Source organism: Colobus angolensis, unplaced genomic scaffold (assembly GCF_000951035.1).
Source record: "Colobus angolensis palliatus isolate OR3802 unplaced genomic scaffold, Cang.pa_1.0 Scaffold477, whole genome shotgun sequence".
Taxonomy (NCBI): Eukaryota; Metazoa; Chordata; class Mammalia; order Primates; family Cercopithecidae; genus Colobus; species Colobus angolensis.
The window spans coordinates 371644-383412 of NW_012118232.1; the positions used below are offsets into that span (position 1 = coordinate 371644).

Here is an 11769-nt window from a genome sequence, read left to right on the forward strand (position 1 = left end):
CCTGAGATAAGTGCCAGTCTCCAAAGACTTAGGCTGGCTCAGGCTTGTCTTTCCCAGTCAGTCATTTCTGGCTCTATGGCTATTACAGCCTGGGGTTGGTTCTAGGGGTTCCTCCCACCAGCCCATAAATCTTAAGTTACCAAGGGGCAGTCAGAGGCAGTCCCAGAGAGCCCAGCAATCCATCCACACAGCATTACAACAAGCTGCAGTGTGAGCCAGGAGAACTAATAGGAGAAAACCCAAGCCTCCCTCCAGCTCTGGGACCAGGAAAACAATGCTACAGAAACTCAAATCGAAGAGAAGGCAGCCATAAAATTCTGTTTAAGACTGTAACATGGAAAAAATGTTTATATGTTAAGTACAAAAGGGACATAAAATTGTATATACAGTAGAATAATGACTATGTAAACACACCAAATATCTATGCACAGAAATGTCTAGGGGGAACATTTAACACCAAAAGATTAACAGTGGTAGCATTTGGGTGGCAAACTTGATTCTTTCTAAAATTCCCAAAATTTCCTTAATAAGCAGTAATTATAATTGCAACGGGAAATAATTTCTTTAAGTATTTCTTTAAGTACCCAGTGCAGTGTTGCTGTCAAATAAACATCAGTGGCTTTAGCCCTGATTCCTCAGGCAGCAAATGCCACTCCCCACTCATCCCCAGTAGGGCTTGAGCACCTCTAGCTATGCTGAGAGCATCTGTGCAGCCCCAGCCCTCAGCATCTCTTCCACTCACTTCCAGCTATATGTTTTCCCTTTCCTCCTTAACTCAGGAGGCAGCTTTGCAACCACAGGGCCCAACAATACAAGCCATGAGGTGGCATGTGTTGCCCAGGCCGGAGTGCAATGACACGATCTCAACTCACTGCAACCTCCACCTCCCAGGTTCAAGCGATTCTCCTGCCTCAGCCTCCCGGGTAGCTGTCATTACAGGCATGTGCCACCACACCCAGCTAATTTTGTATTTTTAGTACAGATGGGGTTTCTCCATGTTGGTCAGGCTGGTCTCGAACTCCCGACCTCCGGTGATCCTCCCACCTTGGCCTCCCAAAGTGCTGGGATTACAGGCGTGAGCCACTGTGCTCGGCCTTGAGGTGGCATGTTTTCAAAGAACATGGTGCCTCAGTTTTGGACACACAGGAATTCAAATACAATCATTTTCCTGCTGCTGAGTAAGTCATGCTTGGTGGCTGCTCTGGTTGCAGATATGTGAAGTTACATAGCCTTTCCTGTTAACCCACGGTTCCAACCATTCTCTTAACAATCATTCCCATCATGAATTTTCTACCCTGAAAAGCCAGGGGTGGGCAATAACAAGATCATTTGGTTTCTAAAAGTTCTTCCTCTCTGGGAAAACAGAGCTATACAGTGGGTGGCATCCTGCAGATTCTAGTCTACATTTGGGAAAGGTGTACGCCTCTTGCACTTTCCGTTGGAGGAACAAGTCAAAAAGTAATTGCTTAAAAAAAACAGTGCTAGCAATTCACAGCCTATTCCTGCCCGCTGAACAGAAGTTGTGATGCCTTGATTTACTCCCTAGCAGCTACATATTCTTGAGCAAGTCATAACCCTACTGTGCCTCAGTTTCTGGATCTCCAAGGAGTGTTGCCTGTATGTTTGTTTAGGAACTTAGTAAAATGACAGACCACTCTCTCTGCTCTAAGAAGGCCATGAGCCAGCTGCAGCTCATCTCACTCAGCCTGGGCCTGACCAGAGTCCCTTTCTCTTCCAAGAGAAAGCAAGGAAAAGCAGCAAGCAAGTAGACATACCAGGTCAACGGGAGTGATCATTGGCAACGAGGCCTCAAACAAACTGAAAATGCTCTGGCTCCAGCACCTCATCCCCAAATGCCACAAACCAGATAGACATGGAAGCCATGCAAGAGTGACTATCACACACACACAGGCACAGACAAGAGTACCACCAAGCAAAAAGGGGGCTAATACTGCAGAGATGGCCCCAAAGTGCAGCTTAAGGAACACAGTGAGTCATCCCAAGACCCTCACTTAGCTGCCATGGAAACAGCAAACACTATAAGCTTTGCTTCAGTCTTCCGAAATGAAAACATTAATAAGGAAGATTCACTAATACTTGTGGCAAACACTATTAGCAGGGATGCAATGTGTCTCCCGGGCTGCAGAACTCCATCTGCTTCAGCTGAACTCTCAGAAACTACAGATGAGAGATATATGCATACGCACACACATATATGCATATCTGTATGCACACAGATGTATTTAAATGAAGGTGCATACACTGTGCTAAAATACAAACAACAGAAATCAAAGGTCATATATAAAAAGGCTAAATATGACATATAACAGAGGCCTAGAACCAGCTCTTAGTTGGGAGCCGGGGAAAGGGGTGGTATCATCTGAAGACTATGTACACAATTTGTGGTGGGCAGGGAAGGCATCAGTGTAAACAACTCAGACTCACTTCACAATACTGGCCCACAGGAAAGTGTGATGTATCTCATGTACAAAAATAGACTCCCACCTTGCTTTTGTACAAACCAAGCTTGGTAGGCACCCAGGAGGACTGTGGGTTTGTCTTGATGACAGGGCACTGCACCAGGCTGCTGCTAAACCTTCCAGCCCTAGGAACTCACCTGCTACCCTCCCGCTACCCTCCCCTTTCCGGCCCTTGGGTCTTTTCCCACCCAACACCGACAGCCTAAGGCCTGCCCGACCACCTAGCCTCACACGACTAACTGCAGAAACTAACTGCATGGCTTCCTTCTGTATCTGCCCCTCTCTCTGACCCCAAGATATATGAAAATGTTTCTGTAAATGTTTGGCACCTAAGAAACATGATGGTTGTGGATAATGCCACAAGTACACAGGGAGACCCAGTAACAAGACATGCAGGGTGAGGGCAAGCGGCTGAGCTGCCCGAGCATTTCAAAACCAGGACTGTGACTTCCCATGCAGTTGGGGGGTAGGAGAAGGGATGTGCGGAACTGATGACTTCACCGGCTCCTCAGCAGAATGTACATTCAAATGGAAGATGCTTGAGAGCCCCACTATACCAAATCGTGAGTCCGGTCGCTCCTCTAGCAGAGCTTGGTGCAGTGATCGCTAGAAAAGCTGAGTTCCAATTGAGTCTGTTGCACCAAGAGTCCTTTTGAAGACGCTCATCAAAGTAATTATTTTCTTTTGAGCAGATGTACAGCACATCCATGGGAAGGCCATGTAAAAGGATGTTCTCCAGCCCAGTCAAATGATCCAATCCCACTATTATCTCAGTTCCCTCTGAGTATCTTCCTGCTGGCCGCCCTCACTGTACAGAAATAGCCGAGCAGCATCAGGGTCAGTCATCAATGGTGGGCAACCAAAAGGCCTAGAAGGAGAACATAAATCAACTTTAAAAAGCCAAGCATCTCCTCACTGCTGAGGGTTATTCACATCCCACCCCACAGCAAAAATGTGCCCAACCCCAATGGCTCTGGTGGTCCTCCCTCCTGACCAACCAACCCTGATGCTCTAAGGAGACAGAAACACTCTTCCCTCTATGTGAAAGTAAACTGGTTCTGTTTTTCTCCAATAATCACTGAACACCTTCCACCAGAGCAGACCCTTTTTTTTTTTCAAAGGAATGTAAAAAAAGGAGTGCTGCCTGGGAGGTGGGTGAATAGGTAACCTGGCCTCATTGCTAATCCACCAGGTTACCTCCAACGGGTCCTCTCCTTCCTGGGCTGTAAAAAATAAGGAACTGGATGGTTTTGCTGTATTTCTTCTAACATTTTTTTTCTTGGTTAAAAAAAAAAAAAAAAGCAAGGGGGCAATGTGTTCTGGGTAGGCTGGTAATGAAATGTCTCATCCCCGAATACCCAGGTAGGTTTAGGAGATCACAAGGGAAAACCGGAGCTGAGACTCACTGATCCTTTATTCTGTTAGTATTATCTAGGAAGAGACAAGGGCCTGGAGTTAATTCTAAGTGGTGAGTTATGACCAACTGTAGAAATTTCTGGGAATCTGGCATAAACCAACAGGAATGGAAAACTGAAACCACAATAGGCCAGTTCAGAGTATTTTAAGGAGCAAAAAAATTGCCAAGCAGAGCCCAGGTAGTTTGGACCTAAAATTAGGGTCCAGAGCAAAAACTGGCCTATGATCTCCTTGGAGCTCAAAGGTGATTCCTGATCACCTCTAGGAAGAAGAATAAAAATGAAAGACAAAACCAGCCCAGCCAGAGGTCAAATAATAGGAGGTGAAATAGGGAAACCACCAGTTGAGAAACATGTACTTGGATGCTTGTAATCTACCTATGTAGAACACAGCTTGCTGTGCTTGTTAAGGCACCCACCACCTCAACTGGAAAGGGTCCCTGAGTGGCAGACACCTCTTACTGTTCACATACCATGTTGGAACACGCGCTGGCAAAAGTCATGAACTTGGGGTTGAATTGCAAACAGGTAATCGGGCCTGTGTGTTTACCATCCAACACAGCTACTTTTATACCGCTCTCTCCATTCCAGACATGGATCTTGCCATCCTCTGAACCTAAAGAGGATATTCAAGGAAAATGTAACAGCTCAAGACACAATGCAAAGACAACTGGAAATGAGACATGGATTGAGGTCTGAGGATAGGCCAAGCTTTAGGACCCATCCCTCAGGCAAAATTGAGAGGGACGAGAGGCAGTGAAGGAAGAACACTTTGGAAACTGATCTTGACCCTAGCTATTTGTTCACAGGCATGTCACTTCCCCTCTGACTTCAGTCTTCTCATCTAAAAAAGGGGCCGAATACCATTACCCTACCGACAGGCAGCCACTAAGATGACTGAATGTAGGGTTACACCAGGACATTAGTATTACTAATAAGGTAGTGCTTACAGAGTTTAACTCAAATTTTGGTCCAGTCAGGGCAGTTAAAAGACACTATGTCTTTGGCATAATGTGCTATACAGAAATGTGAGAACATCTATCAAATAGATAATAATGTCTCAGTTAATAATTTAAACAAAAAAATGCATAGTACCAGAGAAATAATCCCCACGGGGGATAAAGGAAACTCACCAATCATAATAAACTGAGAGTCTGGAGTAAATGAAGCCTCCAGTGTGACAGCTTTGCTATTGGCATAACCCTAAAACAAAACAGAGCAGTTCTTTTGTTGTTACAGAGCCATTAATAAAAACGGCTGCCTACAAACACTGACTTAGCACATGCATCACCTTCCTTTCCATGAAACCCTTTCCTTGTCATGTACTACACCACCCAGCTTCCAAATGTGGTTGCCATCCTTGACAATCCACTCCCACCTTCAACTCTGTATTCAAGGTATACTCAAGGGGGCAAGAAAACTTTATTGTTAGGACATTATTTTATATCTAAATACCAAACTTGGGTCACTTGGTGAGAAATGAATGTCTACAGAATCCAAGGGAGGTAAGTTCAATGAGCAGGAAGAAAATACAAGTGCATGCCTTCATGAGTAAGTCAAGAGTAACTGTTGGTCTCCACCAACCAGCTAACATAATTCTTAGCATAGGAAGTATGAGCATGGAAACAGCCATGGTCGAAGGCCATCAGCTCACCCCAAACGTGTGCATCACCACTCCTTTGAATGCATCAATGAGACGAATGAAGCTGCCGTTGGTGGAAATGAGGATGAGCTTGCCATCATTGCTGAATTTAAGTCCTGTCCACTCACAAGTTCGATCATACTGCATCTTAAAGGTAGCAAATGGCCCCTGCAAAAGATAAAAAAATAGTAGCCCCAGGCCCAAGGCATAGTAACAATTTCTTCTGCTAGAGCCAATTCCCATCCTATTCCTTTAGATCCCTTTATGACTAAGGAAAGCAGAGAATGAGCTACTTCTCTGCCACTCTCTTAATATCTACCATATTTTTCTTTTTGTAGAAAATGCTCTTACAGGGCCAGGCGTGGTAGCTCACGCCTGTAATCCCAGCACTTTGGGAGGCTGAGGTGGGTGGATCACCAGAGGTGAGGAGTTTGAGAGCAGCCCGACCAACATGGTGAAACCCCATCTCTACTAAATACAAAAAATTAGCCAGGCGTGGTGGTAGGCATGTGTAATCCCAGCTACTTGGGAGGCTGAGGTAGGAGAATCACTTGAACTTGGGAGGCAGAGGCTGCAGTGAGCCGAGATTGCACCACTGCACTCCAGCCTGGACAACAAAAGCAAAACTCTTGTCTCAAAAAAAAAAAAAAAAGCAGTTACATGTCTACTTCACCATAATATTAAGATAGCTCAAAGATTCAAAGATTTACCTTGTCAAAAGAACGAAGGTCATAAAGTTTGACCATTTCAGAGTTGACACCTGCAGCGAAAATTAACCCTTCTGGATCAAAAGAACAAACTGGCTTCCCCTGCAGATGCATGAGGCCCTAAGAGAAAAGAAATACGAAATACACTAAAACACACATACCACAACCACACCTGGAACAACCAAAGACTGCTAGTACAATGGGGAAAAAAAAGGAATCCAGGACCCTACCACTATATAATTTACTTTTCCCAATTAAAACTAAGAAAGGCATACAAACAGATATCAGCCAAGCAAACATAAAACTAAAATGAAGCTTTTAAAAAACAGGTCTCCAGACAATTTCTGATCAACTCTAACTGCTCAATATTACAGACACAGAATTCAAATAAAAATAAATCCCTTGAAGCTAAAAGCTCTAGGAACACTTTTAAAAACATTAAGCCGGCTGGGCGCAGTGGCTCACACCTACAATTCCAGAACTCTGGGAGGCCAAGGTGGGCGGATCACCTGAGGTCGGGAGACCAGCCGGACCAACATGGAGAAACCCCGTCTCTACTAAAAATACAAAATTAGCCGGACATGGTGGTGCATGCCTGTAATCCCAGCTACTTGGGAGGCTGAGGTAGAAGAATCGCTTGAACCCTGGAGGTGGAGGTTGCAGTGAGCCGAGATCACACCATTGCACTCCAGCCTGGGCAACAAGTGCAAAACCCTGTCTCAAAACAAAAACAAAAACAAAACAACAACAAAAACTCCACAACAATTAAGCCACAGACTACAATGCAATCTGCACTAGATTAGGGTATTTGCTTAGCAGCTACCAACTAAGAAAACAGATTTTCTCCAAAATTTAAAAAGACCCTGGGATCCCAGAATGGAACCACTGTTTTCTCCCTTCTTTGAGAGGTAGAGTTCATTATAGGGCCTACCATAGAAAATGCTCAAAAAGCATAACTGTGAGGTACCATTACCTGGCAGTTAGGAGACCGGAGATCCCAGAGTCGAATGGTCTTATCAAGAGACCCAGAAATGAAAGTGTCATCCACAGGTGACATGGACAAGGCCACCACCCTGCAATACATTGAGATAAATAGGAGTTGATGCGAAATATTAGCAAAAATTGGATGTGAATTCTAAATCACTCTGCCTACATATATATATATACCTGTTCTCCTGAAATTGCCATTTTAAGAAGCACACTAAAACACACATATCTGGAACAAAGACAACTAGTATAATGAAAAAAAAAAAATTAAAGCTACAAAATAAAAATATATGATTCCAATGCAAATCAAAACCACAATGAGATACTACTCCATACCCTCCAGCATAGCTATAAACAGACACACAAGTGTTGGTGAGGACGCAGAGAAATTGGAACCCTCACACATTGCTAATGGAAATGTAAAAATGGTACAGTTGCTCTGGAAAAGTTTTTCCAAAGAAACAGAGTTACCATGTGACCCAGAAATTCCACTCCTAGGTATTTACCCAAGATAACTGAAAATATATGTCCACACAAAAATGTACACATATGTTCAGAGCTGCATTATTCATAAAAGCCAAAATGTAGAAATAACCCAAATGTCCATTAACTAACGGCTGGACAAACAAATGTGCTATATCTATATCTATACACCAGAATATTATTTGGCAATAAAAAGTAATAAAGTACTGCTTCATGTGACAACATGGAGGAACCTTGAGAAGCCAGAAACAAAAGATCAGATATTAACTGATCCATTTACACAAAATGTCTAGAATAGGCAAATCTATAGAGACAGAAGTATATCAGTGGTTGGTAGGGGCTGGGGCAGTGATTACTAATGAGTACAGTTTCTCTTTGGAGTGATAAAAATGTTCTGAAGTTAGACAATGGTGATAGTTGTCCAACTCTGCAAATATAGTGAAAACCACTAAACTGTACATTTTTAAAGGAATCATTTATAGTATGTAGACTGTATCTCAATTTAAAAAAACATAAAAAAGCATGATTCCTTATCAAGATGTGTGAGGACTACACAGATGTTCTCAAACCTAAGTGGCATCAGCATCACCTGGAGGGTGGGTTAAAACAGATTGCTAGGATCTACTCCCAGAGCCTCTAATCCAGTAGGCCTGACTTGGCGTCTGTGAATCTGAGTTTCTAACTAGCCCCAGGTGATGGGTGAGGCTGCTGTTTTGGGCACCACACCTAGAGAACCACAAGCCTACGCTAACAGCAACTGTATTCCTAACTTGATCCCCTTTTTTGTGGTTATACCATCAAGAGGCACTCACTTAAAAACATTTTCTTCCAATGTAACTCTACTAACACCTGCACCAGCTCCTCAACTTAAAATTTTAAAAGATATTGTTAAAAGCCAAAATTTCCTGGGAATGCTGAGGAGGTAATAAAACAGAATGAGCAGGCCGGGTGCGGTGGCTCATGCCTATAATCTCAGCACTTTGGGAGGCCAAGGTGGGCGGATCATCTGAGGTCAGAAGTTTGAGACCAGCTTCGCCAACATGGTGAAATCCCATCTCTACTAAAAATACAAAAATTAGCCAGGCCTGGTGGCGTGCACCTGTAATCCCAGCTACTCAAGAGGCTGAGGCGGGAGAATCGCTTGAATACCAGAGATGGAGGTTGCAGTGAGCTGAGATCATACCACTGCATTCCAGCCTGGGCAACAGAGCAAGACCCCGTTTAAAAAACAAAAACCAGAATGAGCAGAACACACTGTGGACATGTAATTTTTATATGCCATGGCATTCAGCCCAAGAGCTCAGAGGAAGTACAAGACTCTTATGCTGAGAAGTACAGGGAACACATGGAGAAGACAGACCCCGAGCGTAAGAAATTTTAACTGTTCAGTCCACATGACTGCAAGAGAACCAGAGATGGCTTCTGGAAAGACACAACATCTGAGGTGGAAAGGATTTCAAAGGGAGACACCTTTCTGACAGGTGCCAGACAGGAAGGCACGAAGCCCATGTTCAAGAAGTAGCCGAGAGTTCACCTTAATGGGAACGGTAGGAGAAAATGCTGGGAAAATGGGTCAGAGCCAGAAGGGGCAGAACCTGACTACAAGAGGAAGGAGCAAGGAAAATGTAGAGAACCATTAAGGGAGATGGTGAAGCAATCAAACTGCAATCCAGGATGCTGAAGCAGGATGGTAAGAGATGGGATGATTAATTAGGAGCTAACAATAATTTACCTTACAGGGTATGTGAGCCAGGGCAGAAGCAAAGGAGAGAACACAGAAGAAAGTAATACATGAGGTTAAACCTAGGGAAAACTAAATAGTTTAACAACTCACTGAATATCATGGCAAGGGAAAAAGAGTACACTGACAACAGATGCTCTGAGCCAGAATTGGAAGAGACAGAGATGAAGAAATATGAGGAAGATAGAGAGAAGCTGGCCCAAAGAATGTAACAATGACGGACAGACTACTGGACCTGAGTACTGGAAAGAGTATTGGACAGAAGAGACTGCTACAAAGATGTGTATAAAACATGTAGGTGGTGCTGGGCGCCCTGACCATAATCCTAGCACTTTGGGAGGCTGAGGCGGGCGGATCACCTGAGGTCAGGAGTTTGAGACCAGCCTGGCCAACATGGTGAAACCCTGTCTCTACAAAAACACAAAAATTAGCCGAGCATGATGGTGCGCACCTGTAATCCCAGCTACTCCGGAGGCTGAGGCAGGAGGATCATTTGAACTCAGGAGGCGGAGGTTGCAGTGAGCCAAGATCATGCCATTGTACTCCAGCCTGGGTGATAGAGCAAGGTTCCGTCTCAAAAAACAAAACAAAACAAAAAAAACAAACAAAACCTGTAGATGGAAGGTGGGTCTGAAATTCATAACAGATATGAGCTAAAAATACTGATTTGGGAAGCTACCTGAATGAAGGTGAATGAAATCAGCGATGGAGATAGAAAATCACAAGAAAGCAGATAGAGTATTTATTTTAGAGTCAAAACAGAGGCTAAGAACTACAAGAACAGAACTGACATGGGAAAAGTCACTTGCCATGGGAAAGTAAATTTTACTGAGAGGTTAAGCATCAAGAAAAGCCCAAAGCAGTGGGTTTTAACTAGAGGCAGCAGGGAATGAAGGACAAAGGTTTGGATAAAGCCCCACAGATGATTCTGGGACTAGTGCAAAAAAGAGTTCAACAGTGAATATGTGTGAGGAGGTGGAGATGGGAATGTGCAGATTATTCTTTCAAGTTTGATAGTGAAAAGGAGTGGGTGATAGGGTCAATAAGTAGACTTAAGATAAGAAAGACCAAGTAAATTTGTAGGCAGCAAAGGAAAAGCCGATTAAGGAGATGGAAGCAAGCAGAAAGAGGAAGGTTTGTTTTGTGAAAGAAAGACCACAGCTTTCTCAAGGAAAGGATTCCAAGGAAGAGAGGAATTTAGGTGGAAGGGATAGATGTTTAAAAGAACTCTTTTTTTTGGAGACAGGGTCTTGCTTTGTCACCCAGGCTGGAGTACAGTGGCACAATCATTGCTCACTGCAGCCTCGACCTCCCAGACTCAAGTGATCCTCTCACCTCAGCCTCCCAAAGTGCTGATTACAGGCCTGAACCACTTCGCCCAGTTGAAAGAACTCATTTTGTTCAGCCTTGATTTTCTCATAAAACGAGGAACAAAGTCATCTATCAAGAATCAGGAGGTCAGCCGGGTGCGGTGGCTCACCTCTGTAATCCCAGCACTTTGGGAGGCTGAGGCGGGCAGATCACGAGGTCAGGAGATTAAGACCATCCTCGCTACCACGGTGAAACCCCATTTCTACTAAAAATACAAAAAACTAGCCGGGCTTGGTGGTGGGTGCCTATGGTCCCAGCTACTTGGGAGGCTGAGGCAGGAGAATGGCGTGAACCCAGGAGGCGGAGCTTGCAGTGAGCTCTGGGTGACAGAGCGAGACTCTGTCTCAAAAAAACTCAGGAAGTCAAGAGGTTGAATAAATGAGAGGATTGGAAAGCATTTGAAACAACTGCATCAACTCTTAATTACAAATAGTACATTTGTGAACATTAATTTGAATACAAACAAGCAAAAACATCTACTTACCATGAGCCATCCTTTGTCTGAAACTATAGTTACCACTGGCTGCCTTCTTATTTCAGCAACACAAATGGCCTGCCCAACTGGAAGTGCAACATTTTTTTTCTTTGAGACAGGGTCTCGCTCTGTCACCCAGGCTGGACGGAGTGCAGTGGCGCCACCTTGGTTCACTGCAGCCTCTGTCTTGCGGGTTCAAGCAATTCTCATGCCTAAGCCTCTCAAGTAGTAGGAATTCCAGGTGCACACCACCACTCCTGGTTAATTTTTGTATTTTTTTGTAGAGACAGGGTTTCACTATATTGCCTAGACTGGTTTCAAACTCCTGCACTCAAGCAATCTGCCCTCAAGAGCTGGGATTACGCCACCATGCCCGGCCTGGAAGTGCAACTCCTAACAGGAGGCTCTCGGGCTATCTTCTGTCAGGGCTCCATACCAATCAAAACCATCCTGGGTTACCATACATAT

At 44.2% G+C, this 11769-nt stretch overlaps 1 protein-coding gene across 1 annotated transcript in view; it reads right to left on the reverse strand.

Moving 5' to 3' along the window:
* Window positions 1-831: 831 nt before the first annotated feature.
* WDR82 (WD repeat domain 82) overlaps window positions 832-11769 on the reverse strand; it is a 23633-nt gene continuing 12695 nt past the window's right edge. The window contains exons 4-9 of the mRNA XM_011958841.1: window positions 7218-7317; window positions 6248-6364; window positions 5550-5705; window positions 5029-5098; window positions 4369-4511; window positions 832-3348 (exon numbers count right to left, since the gene is read on the reverse strand). Coding sequence (XP_011814231.1) covers window positions 3319-3348; window positions 4369-4511; window positions 5029-5098; window positions 5550-5705; window positions 6248-6364; window positions 7218-7317 — 616 coding nt within the window. The 3' untranslated portion in view covers window positions 832-3318. The remainder of the gene's footprint in view (window positions 3349-4368; window positions 4512-5028; window positions 5099-5549; window positions 5706-6247; window positions 6365-7217; window positions 7318-11769) is intronic.